Raw genomic sequence first — 19,087 nt, forward strand, 5'->3', positions numbered from 1 at the left:
TTATAAAGGGAAAGGCTCTGAAAATGATGTATCTAATTATAGGCGCATATCTATCACATCTTGTTTTAGTAAAATTATTGAAAAAGTAGTTTTTAAATATATGTTTAATTACCTAAAAGATTGTGAAGTAATTACTAAGCATCAATCAGGCTTTTTACCAAAAGACTACTGTAAATCAATTATTGGAAATATATGAAACTATTATAAGTAATTTGGATAAAAATAATGAAATCAGATTTGTATTTTGTGATGTTAGCAAAGCGTTCGATAGAGTTTGGCATGAAGGCCTAATTTTTAAATTAGAATCATATGGTATAAGTGGTAATGTTTTGAATTGGTTTAAAAACTATTTGTCTGATAGGAAGCAAAGGGTACTAACTGAGGGTTTTCATTCAACATTTAAACATGTAAAAGCTGGTGTCCCTCAAGGCTCAGTTCTTGGTCCATTCTTATTTTTGGTTTATATTAATGACATAACTGACTGCATCACAAGCAAGTTGAAGCTGTTTGCTGATGATACATCAATTTTTGAAGTGATTGAAAATAATTCTGGTGAAATTGCACAGAAATTAACCTATGACTTAAGCAATCTAAATATATGGGCTAACAGATGGGATATCAAGTTTAATCCTCCGAAAACAGAATCTTTACTTTTTTCAAGAAAAAGGGAACAAATTAATCCTGATATACTGTTTGCAGGTGATTCAGTCAGCTCTGTCAAGATTCATAAACATTTAGGTTTAACTTTTAGTAGTGATGGTAAATGGTCTCACCATATCACTAATATATACAATAAAGCCTACAAGAGAATAAATATTTTGAGAATGCTTAAACACAAAGTAGACAGGAAAAGTCTAACAACTATATACACTTCCTTTATTAGACCAATTTTAGAGTATGGGGATGTCATCTGGGATAATTGTACAAATCAGGAAAAAAACTTATTAGAATCAGTTCAGTTAGAAGCACTTAGGATAATTACTGGGTTAAGAAGGGGGACATCTCATTATAAATTCTATACAGAAACTGGAATTGAAACTCTTTGTAATAGGCGAAGCCAACATAAACCTCTTCTTATTTATAAAATTCTGGGAAATGAGACTCCAAGCTACTTACGTAATATTATTGAACCTTTTGTTTATACTAATGAGAATGTAAGATAGCCTCTAAGAAATACTCGTTTATTCAATCCTCCTGTTTGTAGAACAGAAAGTTACAGAAATAGCTATTTCCCATTAACTCTAAGTGATTTTAATATGCTCCAACCTGACTTAGTAAACATTAATTCAGAAATTTCAGAAATTATAAAGCCCAATGTAAATAATCAAACAGGTGCCATTAAAACTTTTAAATACACAGGACCTAGAAAATATAATATGTTATTATGCCAGCTTAGAAACAATGCTAGTAACTTAAACTCTGATTTATTTAATGACCATTTGCTTGACACTTCAACATGTATATGTAGTCATGAAACTGAAAATGCTCGGCACTTCCTACTTGAATGCCCATTATACACTGACTATAGAAATCGGTTAATTCAAAACATAGCTGAAATAGACATACACCTAGATCATGACCACTTAAACATTGAAACTCTTTTGAATGGTTATAATGGTATGTAATGCTGACATCAATTTAGCCTTACTTCATATAGTATTTGATTATTTCCATCTTACTAATAGATTTAATGTATAATTTCTCCATTTAATTTAATCTTTCTCCATTTAATCTTTATCCACGGATCACTGAAATAATACCTGATGTATGTAAATCAGCAATATCAAGCGTTTTAATAGCATTTCTGACTGAAATTGATGAGCATTTTGAAAGTATTTTTTGAATGTATTCTTTAAATTCATGATTGCTACTTATACTTATGTAGTAGTAACTGATTTGTTAACTTATTATATACTATGTTAAGAGGACCAACTCCAATATAGATGAAAAAAACTTAAATACCATTTTATAAACCTCTCAAACTTAACCATGATCTTACCTATCAACATAGTAAATGCAGAATTGTTGATAAGTTATTATGCATATCCTTGGGTGGATGGTCGAGGTGTTTATACACATGGACTTTATGACCTGAATCCCTGGATTCTTGCATGGTAAATTATCAGTAAACCTGTATTATTTCAACTTATTTATAATCCTATGAAAAATAATCTGACAAAATGAACTACTTCACGTTCCACAATAAATTGGAGTTACCTCCCTTTACCTGTTATATCCTAATTTAATATATACAATATTTTATTCACTGGATTTTCTTGCAGATAAATGTAATGTATTTATGTATTAATTCTGGAAAGGACTGATATAGGCTCAGCCTGTTGTCCAATCCGTTTGACATATGGAATGTTAATAAAATTGCGTTGAAATTGAAATTGAAATTACAAAAATAGAATGATCTAGCTAATTATGAAGCTTATTCTTGTAATTATTTCAGGCCTAACTAAATTTATTTACCCATTTAGTCATTGAAATACATTTGAATAGAACTTGAACAAACATTATCTTGTTCCTGGATTCAGGAGCACAAACTTCCCATAATAATATATAACAAACACACTATGGCGGTACGCAGTATTTATACAGATATCAACAAAAAATATCATAGATAAGAGAAAAAAATTGATATGCCTATAAACACAAATCGGACATACCAACATTTCCACATAATCATAATCCTAAGTCAATTAATTTCGAATTTAATAAAAATTATGGCAAAATATGGACAAAAGAAATATTGACATAGAAGCTCCTGAAAAAGTACTGGGATAATAAAACTAAATGTTCCGGAAGAGCAAGCGTCCTCTGCTTCATTGCTGCCACCTGCCACCTTGGTCAATCTAATCAGTAATGTCACGTTTTAAACGAGTACAAGGTATACAAAAGCAAACTACAAGCATCAAAAACCTCCAGCTTCATATTACACAAGGAAATTTTTAAAAATCCTCATTTAGATTACTAAGACGGCTATAATCTTTCCTCGTACTTTTCATCAATCTGATTGTGTGTGTATATATATATATTACTTTTAGGAGTGAAGACCGCTTTGTAAACAGAAAGAAAATAGCTGTTATAGGTGCCGGGGTATCTGGGCTTTGTGCGCTCAAACATTTGACAGAAAACTTGGAGGATTTTGTTTTACAATGATTACACAGGTGCAATAAATAAGAAGTCTGTATTGGTAAGAGACAGCTGAAAAGGGTTTCTACGATGATAACACTGCCTCTCTTAGTCATGACACCTCCAATCGAATTGATAAACGAAGATGACACCTGTAGAAAATGCCATTTGAATACACATTCCGCATTAAGCCCTGCCTTAGCCTAAAATGTTAGAAAGATCGAAAGTATTCTTTCACTGAAACTGTCGAGTGGAATTCGGATACAAAGGTTTCTAGGTTCGAATTAAGCTTAATTAGTAGATGACGTGGTACGACTTTATTCTCCGAAGGGATTCGATAGATAATGAAAAACTTCTCAAGAGATATAAATTACAGTTCTACATAATACATTAAACTAGTCGTTAATAGTGAGTGTCCGATTACGAATTAACATTTCTTGGCTTTCAGATTTGAAGAACGGTGTTTGATAACAGCCTTGGCATAACACATTACATCAATAGCCAGTGTGTTTTCGTCGCATCGACAATAGGAGTCATTTAAAGCCAAATAACAACAGAAAATGACGCCAACAAAAAGACAAAAACAATATCTAGCTCAGTCTTAAAAAGTGTGGAAACCTGAAAGCAATCGAACTGAATGTAAAACATATTTTGTCCTGTGTTAAATGAATTTAAATATGTATTTCATATCGAAAACAAATTCATTTTTCTTCATAGCTATTTGGGAGTTTTACAACCTGATCTTGGAAGATCTTTCAACCAAAATTTGATGTTTGAATATATACGTTTATAGCTTTCAGAATGGTGAATATGTTTGCATAAATGACACCATGTTGACATTACACTCGTACTTTTGGTATAATATTTAGTCCATGAAAAAAAATCAGTTGCATTATCAAAAGATCTCTTCATCGCTTTCCCTAACGCATGGCCGTTTTCAAAGTCCTTAGCATCTAGGTAAGAACCGGGTGGGAGAAACAGGGAGTAGTTAGACCCACCTCTTACAACTGAGACCGTAGAGGGAGAGAATGTATAGGTTTTAAATGCTTTTTCTGTAATGTAGTCAATACACAGAGAGTTTTCAAAGGCCAAGTAATATCTGTAATGTTTTTGAAGAAGTTCCATACAATTGTTTTCGTTTGATCTGGCGCATCTGTATTGACCACAGCCACCGTAAACATGAATATCGATGGAGTTTTTAAGACTCTTCATATATTGCATTCGCTTGCTTGGGGTGTGACAGTTAGACACCATCCAGGCAGTATTTCTGTCTTTGGATTTCCACTGTTTACGTATATTTATTGTAGTGTTATTTCGATGCAACTGAAATCCAGAATAAGGTGATAGAACATCAGAATCCCTTCTAAATGAGAACGTCCAATTAAACAAATTATTCCACTTTGTCAAGTCATTATAATAGTGATGTGGAGATTCCATACCATGCATTATCCAAACTTGACCACGTAACTTATTTGGTGGTTTGGTTTTCGTCCCTATTCTGGGTCCATGAAAAACGACGAAATTTGCCGAGTCTAGCTTTGAGCCAGATATCATTTTGCATGGGTATTCACAATTATTGAATACACTTTTATCTACCCATTCAGGTTTGTTGTAGTAAAGAACATTAATCTCTTTAGAAGATAACTTTTCCTGAAATGCAGGTTGGTCTGGCTTGACAAAGTAAGGAAACATCACCTCGGATTTCAATACGCTTATGTTAAAAACTAACATCCCGATGCCCATCGTCACTACCAGGATTCCTCCGCATATATATCTGGATGGTCCGCTGAAAAGAAGATCAAAGTAAAATGAGAATACATTTCAGTAAAACAAATGTTAACATGATAAATTAAGATCGATCGGAGAACAAAGAATTACTTATTTTATTTCACAACAATTGTGAAATAAGTTTTATCAACTTGCATCAATCACTGTTATAGGCACGAATGGAATCACGCGAGGAGTTTTACTGTTGGTGGAAAACGGAGTACCATGGGGAAAACCCACATGGCGTTTGCGTTATCACTGTGCCACCCAACCAGCCCGTCAGGCTGAGAGCAGTGTTGTTTGAAAGCACGGAATGATTGCCACAGGGAACCGGTCGTCCCAGCATCAATCACTCGTCCCTCTGCTGACTTTATATGCATTGATGAAGAAAAACGAAAATTGTGTATATGTTATCATTACTTCACATTTTGCTTCTACTGTATATAACTCTAAATTTGTATTGAAAGGAGCTATTCACTTGTAGGTCTTGTAAAATCTTCGAGAATGCAGGTGCACTGCTGGCGGACTTTATATCCGCGAGGTTTGCCATAACTTGCATGCTACGTTTTGATTCATTCGAATAGTGGCATGGTTCAGGATATGCACATATACTTGGCGTTCTTCTATAAATTATCAGAAATATCAAAATTACGAAGATTGTTTTAATTACGCGGCTCATGCACCTCCTGATCGTCTCCCAAGCTTCACTGACGAGACCTAGAAGGTTGAACGTTCCTTATTATATAATAATTATATAAGTGTTTTCGTCAATTCTTGATTAAGAAATTACTTTGAACTACTTTAATGGAAAATAAAGCTCTCATAACAAGAGGACGAAGACGTTCTTTCAGCTTCAAATTGGGCATAGTTGTGTGCAGTGTTGATCAAACAAATGGTCTTAGAGGATGTTAAAGATTAGTCAAAAGCTCTTTTGAGTTCTTCAAAATCAACATACTATTAATTCCTTTTCTTCAACAAACGGTACCACTATAAGACTACACCCCAGAGTTGCTAAGAATAGTGGTTAGTAGGTTTGACAATGGCTTGGTTAAAAGCTGGACGATCCAGAAATAAAACAATGAAACATTTTAATAAAAAGTTTACGAATCCAATATAAACGAGGTAGGTCCGTAACCTTATCATTTATCGGCAAATTAAATTATTGTGATACCGAAGCTAGTATTTCGTCTTTGGAAATATTGCATAATGTGTAGGTGGAGTCTTCTATGTTCTTTTTGTATACAGGAAATATAACGTTTGCAGAGAAGCATCAAATTATTGGACATCTAATCTGTAAGAATGATGGACCGATTGGATTTAACCCACTCATAGAATTAATCCAACACCTTGTTTCACCAATCACTGGCGTCGTTTTCAGAAGAATCTTTAAGTATCTTGATATTCATATGCCAATTAATGGACAGGGTTGCCCGATATTTAGGACTCTAATTCTAAGGTCATCAACATTCAGTTGTTGCAACTTTTGTTTATAGTTGGAAAGCTTGGAGTAAATGTGGTAATTTACAGAGATGCTTCTGTTTTTATAGCATCCATTCCTTAACTTACAAATTCAACTTTCATCAATTCGCGAGTTGTTGGAAAATCGCGGCCATCTGTATGGACCGGCTTAAAAAGCCTGATTTGCGGGACATTATCAATAATTTTATGAAGTCTCCAGGCTAATTTTAAAATGTCATCTGAAGCAGTATTAGCTGAATTCACTTAAAATTTTCGTAGCACGGAAAGAGGAAGCGAATATAACGTAGTTCGAACATGATAGACACATAATGTTTTTATAAAGAAACTCATCGACAGTATAGAGTGGTCTGGAAGCTTGAAATGTTGATATAAACACAGAACTATTGTATTTCTATTCAGTTAGGAGGATATTACAGGTTTTGCAATATTGTTTCCGATTGTGTCTGATTGACTAATCAATCCGGGAGCTTAATTTTGCATGCTTGTAATTTTGATGCAGGATCCGAATTTTTGAAATAAAATCTAGATATCTTCCATGGTTTTCAATGGAAAATGAATAAATTATACTGAAAATGTACTTTTCCTATATATACTATTGTAAACTGTATCTCAATCCTATAGGGAAATGCGAGACCCTGAAATAATAGAATTCACAATTTAAAAAAAAAAAAAAAAAAAAAAACCTTCATTGCCTTCCATCAGCTGTCATCCTGCACTAGTAATTTTATCAAAGTTTGAAATATTTCCAATAAAGATGAACAAAATATAAATGTTTAAAATTTACGAACGGACGTTGCTGGAAGAAAGGCGATCGCAAAGGCTACCATGAGACAATGTCTCGGATGACCTTAAAAGGTACAACACCAAATCAAGAAACAAGTTAGGTCATTTAAGGACAACTCCTCCCACGTTGTGTGCGAGGAAGAGGCGCCATTAGGACATTCCACGCGATCACATTATATTGGGAATGAGCGAAGTAGCTTTTAGGGCCCTTACCAGAGACCTAATAGCAGAGTTGGTGTTTTTGTGCACCGGAAGTGCATTTTTGTTAACAATTTTTGTTTAAAAGATGGAATGTTAGGGTTGCTGAAATTAAGTATGGAACGATACACTAAGGTGAGGTGAACAGAGATACATTTGGTTATCATAGATTGGTATATTTTGGAGATTTGTATACACTATCCTCATATAACTCATGTGTCTTATTTTAAGGTAGCATACTCCACATCGAGAGCTGTAATTAGATCGGCGTATCAATTAATACAGTGCATCTATCGACTCAATTTGTAATAATAACCGGGAAATATGTTTTATGGTATAAAGATGTATATTCCCGCATTTCATACATATTGTGACAGGATGAAGTGGTGAGGTGTGAAACGCGTATATTATGAACGGTAAACTTATGAAATTACGTCTATAATGTGAGGAAATGGCGAGAAAGGGTTATATAACTACGTATTTTCCGTTAAGGGTGAAATAGGCTATTTCCTCAAACTCCAAAGCGGCTGTCTAGTCTTGTATGTCTGTTCTTGTGTATTCCTGTTTTAAATGTGGGATTTAGGATTTATTTTGGGAATTTCTTATGGAGGAAAACTTAGGTTACAGTAGGCCTTATCTTAATTTCTTGGGTGGGATGTAAAGACTGGTTAGGGAACCTTGTAAATGATGGGATTTTGTAAGATAACTATCAATTCAAATCATTACTATTTTCCTAGATTTTTAAAACCATTTCATTATCATTCACTCATAAGTTAGAGTATATTATTTGGGGAGTTTTTCTAGGCTGGAGCTTGCTGGATCTAGGGTTTTTACTTGCACTATTTATTCTATTGTTATATTTATTCTCATTATTATTCCTGGAAATATAAAATTATTACTCTAGAAGTTCATCTTCCATTGTAAATACCATTTGTACATTTGTAAGCTATAGTGAGAATGAGGTGTGAGAGTGCTAGGTTAGGTTATAATTTATTGTCATATGAAATAAGAATCCCTAATTAAATTATTGAACTTTATACTACTCTTGAGTGGAATCGCTGTCCCGGGGAAAGTGATTGTGACTTGATTAAAGCCATTCTGGTCTTATGTCATTATTAATGGTCAAAAGGGCAGACAATTCTTTGGAGTTCAGTTCTGGGTATGAATTATCCCTCAGTTGTATGGAACTAGGTTCTCGGCAAAGGTCATTATCAGAAATACAAGTATAAGTCAATGTTGCGGACTTTAGACGGATGAAGAAAGGATCCAAGATGAAGAAAAACACATTCAATTATAGAGTAACATTTATTTAACAAAGTCAAAGAGTTTTATTTAAGGAACTGGTATCAATCAGAATGATTATTCAAACTTCTTTGTAGCAGTCGGCTGCGCTACCAGGATTAGTGGCTGAGTTATACCACTTGCCTGTTACAATATTTATCACACGATATCACTCTCAACCATTGGTGTATCTATCGGAAATAAAATTCAAAGATATGCAAATTTGACAAATTACTGTTTGTGTTATATACTAGCAAAACGAAATGTTAACAAATATGTGCTTAACGCTTCACTGAAGTCATATATAGTTAATGACGATACGCAAGTGAAAATTGTTAAAAAAAAACACACAAGAAAAAGTTAAGTTAACCGACCGGGTCAAAAGAGAAGCAAAGGAGAACGAAATTATCAAACTCTTAAAGCCGGACTTGAACTGCATTCAATAGGTGTATACAACCTAAATGATATTATGCCCCTTTATCATCTATGACGTCACGAATAAGTGGACAATACACATGACGTCATAGATTCTTTGCATAGTTACATTGCACTTACGAGCAGCTAAGCTGTGAAAATGCTTAACTTTTTCTTGTGTGTGTTTTTTAAACAATTTTCTTTATATATATATATATATTGTTAAATCATTAACACTTGCTGTTGTACATTTCAAAATAAAGTTTTATCTTACGGTAACTGCATTGAGACTTAGTTATACCTCCATATACCTCTTGTAGTACTTCTATTATGAAGAACGGTAAACAAGAAATAACAACTATAGTGTCCGTGCTAAAATATTCAAAGGCACATATATGGTGTCAATGTTTCCATCGTGTCAAAAGGCATTAGTCTACATGCTATCCGGAATCATCCAAATCTATGGCAATAACATTGTGACAAATAGCATTGTCACCTTTAGATTTAGGGCACACGTAGTGGAACTCAGTTCATTTCAACTTCAAATACGACTAGGACACGTGAATACAGATATAATTAAACGTTGTATTCTGCGTGTTTAAAATGATCAAAAGTACATGTAGATAAAGTACAAACAGATAAATATGTTCATGGGGAAGAGACAAAGCCAATAAAACAGTGTCGTAAACACGCGTGCTCTCTTGCGAGTCCAAGCTCTGTCTGCTAACACAAAGGAACACTACTCACGCATGAATCCTCGTACATCATTGGGTGGCAATTTGTTTTATTTCTGTTTAAATACATGGGAATTCATATATATCTGTCATTAGATTACTCTTCAGCTCATCATATACAGTGCAAACGTCAATTTCACTTATCAGCAACGTCAATCACTGACAAGAAATGCACCCTCAACAAATAGTTGTAGACCTGTAGCTGTGATAGTATAAATAAAAATTATCATTTAGTGGCACCGAATAAAATTGAAATTAAATAAGTATTGATAAGTGGTCATGCTTTTCATGCACAATATATTGGTAAAATGTGACTCGTATATCTGTTAAGTTCAAACAATCAAAGAAAAAATGTTATGCTGTTTCAAATCTGAAGCCACATGATCAAGCGTTGCTTAATGGTTTTTATGGAGGTCATTGTTTAAATTGCTACGACAGCTTCTTAATTGGCATGCTATACGAATTTCTTTCTGTATCTGTAATTTGGGTGTTTAAGATTTTCTTTGTAGAAATTAATTCGATTTTAGAAAGGGAACAAACATTTTGTTAACATGAAGCAATACTGTTGAATTCATTAGAACGTTGACTGTTCGACAAGATGGGAGATAAAATATTCAAACAATAGAAAGATGTTATGTAGAGAGCGTTCAATCATTCAGTTTTGGCTCAATTAATTCTTCCAGATAGCATCTGTCTGCTCATTTATAAAATTCATACATCTTTACAAATCTATATTATTTTATGGAAAATGAAGGAAGCATTGTGCTTTTTTAGTTATTAATACAGACCGTGGCGTTTTCTGCGTTCGGAGCACACGAAATAATATGATTACTACGATTTCCTATAATTTCATGTGTGCGGTTGTGTGGTTGTAGGTGGTTTGCTTTAAGAGTAATAATTTTATGTTGCATGTCACAATATGCCTGCTTAAAAGTGCCTCCTTTATTTGATATCTGTCATTTCAACAGAAACTTCAACAACAGCAAACAAATGTTTATTTATAGACAAATTTTTGTACAATAAAGGTTCTCACGCATACTTAGGTTTTATGTGCACGATGTTTCAGTTTATATGTAAATGTATGTATAGTAATTCAGTCAGGTAATCACCGATTGATAAATATAATTGGCTCCTGTGGGGCTTCGGTGATCCAAGTTTGTCGGACCAGGAGTCAGTTTGCCCTTGCGGGGCTATTCAAAACCCCACTTCAGCAGCATTTTTCAGAAACTTCGATGCTATATTGATTTTTTAATTTTCTCTACAAGTTTTCTTCTTATTTGCACCCTAACTTTATTATTCACCTGGATTTATTTTACAACACGTCCCACCAACCACCCCATGCTACCTCCCTTCAATTGGTATGTGTGAGTTTTTATTTTTTATCTTCCAAGTTTGAGACCGACTATGTTTGTAAAGATAGTTCTTATAAAATTTTGTGTATATAACACACTTAGTTTGCAAAGGTAGTTTTCATCAAGATGTATTTATGTGTATATAATTATTATTATTAAAATAGTTATTCACAAGAGATATGTATGTATATTAGATAAGCAGAGTCCCAGCGCTTCCATTTTGGTCATTTTGCCTATCTGCCGGGCGCAGGTTTCCTCTCGGAGGTTTTTTCCTGAAGTGCACTATGATCGCGAAGACGGTGTTAGAAAGTTTGGTGTTTACTCGAACGTAGGCTTAGTTTCGCTCACCTTTTCTCCAAATTAGTTATGAAATATTTATAGGTACATGTTAATTAAACTAGGTTAAAATAAATGGTTTCCCTACTCTAAAAAAAGGATATGCCAAGATTTTACAGCCAATTTGATTGTTTGGTATTCTTTTCTTGACATTTAGAGTAAACAAAACTCGAGGTATGGATTATTTCTTTTATACTTTAGCAGGACAAAAATGATGCATTAACTGTCTTAGAGCTCTTTAGATACAACTTTTCAGATTCTTGAATCGCAGGATTCAAATAGCCTACCCATTGGCGACTACTATATAGACTTTACCACTCTAGCAATCAAGGTTATTCTTCAACAAACGAAATCAGATTGTATCAAATAACCAATATACACCTATAACTATTTCGAAGGACACTCGGATATGAATTTTGGTGAGTCTTGTTTAACCTTGTTTAATATGAATGGATTTCGATCAAATGTCGACTATCGACATCATGCATCTGTTTCTTCGTCGTTAACTAGATAATTGGCCAATCGATAACTTTGCTAAATATTAATGAATGTCAAGAGGGTTCGGTTTGACATGTGCATATTTACAATCCTCTAGCGTATCCTTTGTCGCCTTACGAATTAGAAATTGCAAGCTTGTGGGAACTGTGATATGTGATAGTGAATTTTATGTTACATCCTTCTGCTCTCTTAAGTTGATTCCTCTCTTAACTAAAATTAATCTTTTATGATCTTTCAAAACCGTAAATTGCTAAGTCACATGTAACGATTTATTTCCTCCTACATTGTATGATATATTAATGCACATAGAGGCATCGGTTTGCCTGCGTCCATTATTTACTTACCTAAATATGTCAAACACAACACATAACAGTGCATATTATCAGTGTGGTGTCGCTCCAAAATCAGGTTTAAAGAGATATCAAAATTATCAAGTATGAGCTGTATTAAGTATCAGTGTATGAAACTTCCGCTGTTAAACTTATTTTGTAGCGTACTTACCTCATGTTGGTAAATTTCAATGGTAAGTTAAATTTTCAGCCATCCTGGATTGAAATCGTGGGTGCACTTTATGTAGCAAAGCCTGGGTATTTTACGCCTCAATAGATCCGTCTAATCAGTGAAACGTCCTATCAGTGGGGTGTTCCCGGACAGGGCAATAGGTAGAAACACCAAAGGGAGGGTAGTTATAGTCTGTTTCATATAGGTACTGTATTTACCCGAGATATTTTACCTGTGGATCTACCTGTAATTTTTACTTTTTACTGCAAAGTTACATGAAGGTCATTAGTTACAAATATTAAAAAAAGTAACATTAATAATAACTTCACAGAAGAAACTTAATCACAGCACTAAAAGTTCAATTTAATGCTCTACACAGTATCGTCTATGCTGATATGCTCTAAAGTCCACAGTTCAACCCAAGTGCAGGAGTTGGGATGCTGCATCGGCGTAGGTCATGATGTCGATTATTTTTTCCTCCAGTCTCTGTTTCAGTAGGGCAAGGCGAGCGTCATTGTTTCTGTACTTCTTGGGCCGAGGTCGTTTGGTTCCTCGCGCGTCGCTGAAGTCTTGTGATCTCGTTGGTGGCCTGGATGTCCGTGAAAATCTGTATGATGATGAAGATGTTTGGATGGGCATGGTGTACCAGCTTCTTAAGCTTTCCGTGCCAGGTCTCCGAGTGGTTTGTAGTGCGTGGTCCCTCAAAGTGGTTCCACACTGGTCTGTCTCCGTCTATCCACTGGTCAACAACTTAGTCTGTAAATGGTGTAACATCAGCTGGTAGGTCGGCGTGTTCAATGTCCTCTAGAGCTTGGAACAATACATCCTCAACTTGGTGCAGGGGTATAAAAGGCAAAACAGTTGTCATGGTTGGGAAGTTGCAGTCCAGTCGTCTGTGCCTTTTGCCATATGCATTGTGTAAAATGAAAAAAAAAATCCTTTGATGCTGGTTCCAGGGAAGACGGTGCTTACGGCGTTGTGGACAGCTGTTTCGAAGTAGACGAATACAGTTGATGGCATCATGGGTATGTTGTTGTCTGTCATAAACGTCGGAAGAAGCGTGAAGAATCTAGTGTAGATGTGTTGGCTTTTTTCCGGGTAGAAGGGCGTATACTACTGGGTACATGGATCCGTCTAACTCGATGTGGATGGTATATATCTGATGGAAGAGGCTGGGCAGGTATAGAAGGTTCCATCGCAGTATATCTTGTCGGCTGCAGCGAGGTCAGCTAAGTCCTCTGATGTAGCAAAGACGAGGATCCTACATTGGTCACAATTATCAATCTGTAAGAAGCGGTCCCCAGTAGTGGTTTCGGTCCATCGTCCACTAAGGCAACAATGCTAGCGTGATATCCTGTGTGGTTGTGTAGATGTCGTCCGACTCCTACTATGGTGTTGTTGCGGGTATTGGCAGTAGCAAGACAGGTGCTGATAGTACATCACCAGTAAGTTCTGAAAGGAATAAAAACAGATTTCAATTTTGATATCAGTAAGCCGGTTGTTCATAACAACCACAACTCTCCGCTTTTTTGTATGTATTTTAACCGTAATAGCTTGAACATTCAACAACGTTCAACAAATTCGATCATTGACAGCAGGTCATATGATTCTCATTTTGTCATATCAGTTGAAGTTTAAAAAACCAAAAAGAATCGTATTCAAATCCAAATTTAATACAAGAGGCCCAGAGGGCCTGTATTGCTCACCTGGATCTTTATGACCAACACTACTATATCTGTTTATATGTTCCACATTTAACACATTTGACCCCTGTGACCTCGACTATGGGTCAAGGTAATTTCTTTTTGCAAACTTTCTTGGACTTCATAAAAGGAACATACTGGCAAAATATAATGATTCTAGGCTTTTCGATATTTCAGAATAATTGTTTCAACGTTTTAACACATTCGACACCGGTGACAATGCAGATTGGTCAAGGTCATTAACCCCAGCCAACTATACAGTATAACACTAACACCAGGCTTCTATACAGTATAACACTAAAACCAGCCTTTTGTATACAGTTTAACACTAACCTAAACCTTCTATACAGTATAACACTAACACCAGCCTTTTGTATACAATTTAACACTAACCCAAGCCTTCTATACAGTATAACACTAACACCAGCCTTCTATATACAGTATAACACTAACACCAGCCTTCTATATACAGTATAACACTAACACCAGCCTTCTATATACAGTATAACACTAACACCAGGCTTATATATAGTATAACACTAACACCAGGCTTCTATATACAGTATAACACTAACACCAGGTTTCTATACAGTATAACACTAACACCAGGTTTCTATACAGTATAACACTAACAGCAGCCTTCTATTCAGTATAACACTAACACCAGGCTTCTATACAGTATAACACTAACACCAGCCTTCTATATATAGTATAACACTAACACCAGCCTTCTATATACAGTATAACACTAACACCAGCCTTCTATATACAGTATAACACTAACAACAGCCTTCTACATACAGTATAACTAACACCAGCCTTCTGTATACAGTATAACACTAACACAAGGCTTCTATATACAGCATAACACTAACACCATGTTTCTTTACAGTATAACACTAACACCAGCCTTCCGTATACAGTATAACAGTAACACCAGCCTTCTATATACAGTATAACAGAACACTAACACCAGCTTTCTATACAGTATAACATTAACACCAGCCTTCAATATACAGTATTACATTAACACTAGCTTTCTATATACAGTATAACATTAACACCAGAATTCTATATACAGTATAACATTAACACCAGAATTCTATATACAGTATAACATTAACACCAGAATTCTATATACAGTATAACATTAACACCTGCCAACTATACAGTATTACACTAACACTAACCTTCTATACAGTATAACATTAACACCAGCCTTCTATATACAGTATAACACTAACACCAGCTTTCTATATACAGTATAACACTAACACCAGCCTTCTATATACAGTATAACACTAACACCAGCCTTCTATACAGCATAACACTAATCCCAGCCTTCTATACAGTATAACACCAACATCAGCCTTCTGTATACAGTATAACACCAACACCAGCCTTCTGTATACAGTATTAATTTCCTCATAGTAACTACTCGAAGTGTCATATTCCCAATGTGAAGGGGATCGAAAATTTTACTGGGCATGTGATTCACAGCAGGGATTACAGGACGCCGGAGGTTTACCAGAGACAGAGAGTACTGATTCTTGGAGCGTCATTCTCCGGTCTGGACATAACGTTCGATTTATCAAAAAATGCTGCACAGGTGAGGCTGATAAAATTAAGGAAAGGTTTGTTATTTCATTGTTTTTGATAATTTTATAATCAATATTTTGTTTGATTCAAACAGATTTACTTATTTTGTCTTTTGCAAAATCTGCTGATGGTTTTCAGTGCACGAAGTTAGCCGTAACCTATATGCAAAGGTATGATTGTGATAGCGCTATGGTTCAGAACATGTATATCCGATATTGAGTGAAAAATATGAAAGTGAACAATGCAGCTACATTTATACCTTTAATTAACTACGAGGCGACTGGTAACGCTCAAAATTGATAGAGCGAAACATTATAATCTCAATGGGGAGACACAGTGGCCGCACACTGAACTTACTGAATGATAATGACACTAGCGCACCTCCATATCTTCATTTTGACATTCACTGACGAGTGCTAGAAGGACGAAACAGGTGTATGATGCAGTTAAACTCATATATGGCTCTTTTTTAATTCTAAATTAGTTCTCATTGGTTTCATTTGCGCAATCCTTCATCATTGATAAATTCGTTATGTTTCTTAATAAAACCAGAACATGGCACGAGGGATTTTAAACGAAAGATCAACCGGCTCAAAATCTCGCTGGTTGCAATGAGAAATGAGGAACAAATTAGGTAGTTATGATGAATATAGTGTTGTGAGTATTTTCATCCTATTATTATAATCTATTGTTTATTCATTCACTGCAGTCAATGCTTTACATGAAAATTTATGAAGTTATGACAGAGCATGCGCAGTATTGCAAATTGTATATTATCAATCGCAATACAAAATGAACTAGACATTCTATGAAATAGTTATGAAAAAACCCACGTTAGATAATTTATTTCAGAAAAAAATATCATTATTAAACATTTGTAAGTTCTAACATCACTTCCGAGACCATTCTCGGTCCCCATCGGCTGTCAAGCTTGTGAAACAAAAGGCAGTAACTCTGCGAGATGAGAATGTTTCCAGACTGACTCGGAAATTGCCTTCAACGATAAATGAATCACTGTGTAACTCATCGATATCGCGATCTGTAATGTGATGTAAAGAACGAAATGTAATGTTAGATTATCAAATCTTCATGTTTCCTGGTTTTGTTATGGTTTTTGTTTCTTCTTTCGAGAAAGACATTTCCGTAATATTACAAAGTGGGATATTCATAAAAATGAGTATATTGATGAAGTGACATTTTAATAAATAAGTTATATATCATTTATTATCATATTTATTCATTAATTTTGTTTTTAAAATCTCCCCTTTTAAGAAGTCAAGATAGGAATGCACGTTTCAACTAACCAAAGTAGGATCAATTTACAATGCGTGCCTAAAAGTGCAGCGGTCGGGTATCACACGAACTCTGAGTATGAAATGCAGGCAAACTATATATAACACTGCAATAAAACTAATGTTGAATTTGTCAGTGGGCTATCGTTCACCTTTATACTTGTCGGAGTATCCCAGAAATATCGCGAGAGCCATTAAGTTATATATATTTAAACATCAAAGTAATCGGTAAGATCAGACATTACCTTCATATTCATACACAGGTCCTAAATGATAAAGAATTGATCAGTCATCAAGCGACAGATGGAATGATTCGTCAGTTTATCGAAGACGTATCCGCGTGAGAATAGAAAATATCTATTAGCATACATAATATGATGAAATGCATTTTAAGTCTTTATTTCCATTTTATTTTAAAGATTTACATCGGACATAGGAAAGATAAAATGCAAATTAAGTTACCAGCAAACGTATCAGAACGTCCGGATGCGAGTCATCTAGATGTTGGAATCAAGGTCGTATTTTTAGATGGATCCGAAACGGAGGTTGACAGTATCATATTCTGCACAGGTTACAGTTATGATTTCCCATTTCTGGCTGATGACACCATACAAGTAAAGGATGAAAGGATTAAACCCCTGTATAAGCATTTAGTACATATCAAATACCATAATCTATTCTTCGTAGGAATTACGCGTCATGTGAGCTACTTTATGCAGGCACACGAACAAGCCAAGGCGGCAGTTGCTATTCTGAAAGGTGGAATCCAATTACCATCGGAACAGGCGATGTTGGAAGACGCCGAGCGAGAATTCCAACAGAAGAGACAAGATTACGGCATGTCCCATTTACATGCGCATTACTTGGGAATGGGTGATCTGGAGTGGAAATTGAACAAAGATCATGCAGAATTATGTGGTTTTGAACCATTACCCCCAGTTTTGAAAAGCATAATGGAACATGTTAAAGAATCTAGATCTGCTGATTTTTGTAACTTCCGCAAGAAAAATTATTTTTTCAAAGATGCTCAACACTTCGGTGTCATTGATTGAAATATGAACAAAACTTCCCGGCAACGTGAAGACATATTTTGGCTCAACTATGCTGGACTTACAGAAAAAATAATCAGCATATCAGTTAAAAGTTTATACTATGTCATTGTAACGTCGATGTTCCATTTGAAGGCGTTATCAGAGTCCTAGCGAACTGGTCGAACTGCCAGCGTATGTAAAGGACCATAATATTTTGGGAAATTTCGGGATTCAGGGTTGAAGTGTAAAGGTCGTCTTTACCTTTTTATCTGATAATCCTTGTCAACACTCTATCGGCTTCATATTTCGATGTTTTTCGATCAGGATCATTGTATTTCAGACATGTAGGAGTTTCGGGGTTGTAAGATCTACGTCATGATCACTGTTACTGCATTAAGAAAAATTCTGTAAAAACACGAGAGGCCTTAATCTTTGAGGAATTTCTGTTAAATCTCACGTCATATAAACACCATAATGTGAAAGACATGATTTGACCCTGTGTGTTTACTCCGACTATGAGCCGGTTAATGTCTTATGGAACCTTATTTAAGGTATATTTATTTATTGTTCTGCAACCTTATCCAATTTGTCTACCTGATGTATGTATCCGAAAATGCTCATCCGGTGTCCAGTCGTCATTGCCATGTTAACGCTGTATACCCTGCTGCTGTGTTTACATTATCTGTCTGTTGATCCTGATGCGTCCCATACATTGTCAATCCACTATTTTTGATGATGGCTGAATATAACTCCCCTCTAACCTCTTGTGAAGGGACACATCAGTATATTGGAGAATTTTATTGCATTGAATCTATAAACAACACTACATATCATTCTTATATTCATAAACTAGTACTGTTTCTTTGTAATGATGTACAACTTAATCCAGGTCCTAATCTTGACATTGTAATATCTCACCTCAATGTCAGATCTCTTAGATATAAACTTGATATTATTGAGGCTGAATTACATGATAGTGAT

The 19,087-nt window shown here is 35.1% G+C and overlaps 1 protein-coding gene across 1 annotated transcript; it reads left to right on the forward strand.

Moving 5' to 3' along the window:
- Nucleotides 1–1,989: 1,989 nt before the first annotated feature.
- Nucleotides 1,990–18,127, forward strand: LOC132558757 (uncharacterized). The gene is given in 7 exon segments (XM_060223355.1): nt 1,990–2,114; nt 3,051–3,153; nt 13,438–13,506; nt 13,852–13,926; nt 15,568–15,612; nt 15,614–15,793; nt 17,495–18,127. Coding segments are annotated over 7 exon segments (1,230 nt in total).
- Nucleotides 18,128–19,087: the final 960 nt, after the last annotated feature.

Source organism: Ylistrum balloti, unplaced genomic scaffold (assembly GCF_031769215.1).
Source record: "Ylistrum balloti isolate Yb309-2 unplaced genomic scaffold, AGI_CSIRO_Ybal_v1 Utg370822, whole genome shotgun sequence".
Taxonomy (NCBI): Eukaryota; Metazoa; Mollusca; class Bivalvia; order Pectinida; family Pectinidae; genus Ylistrum; species Ylistrum balloti.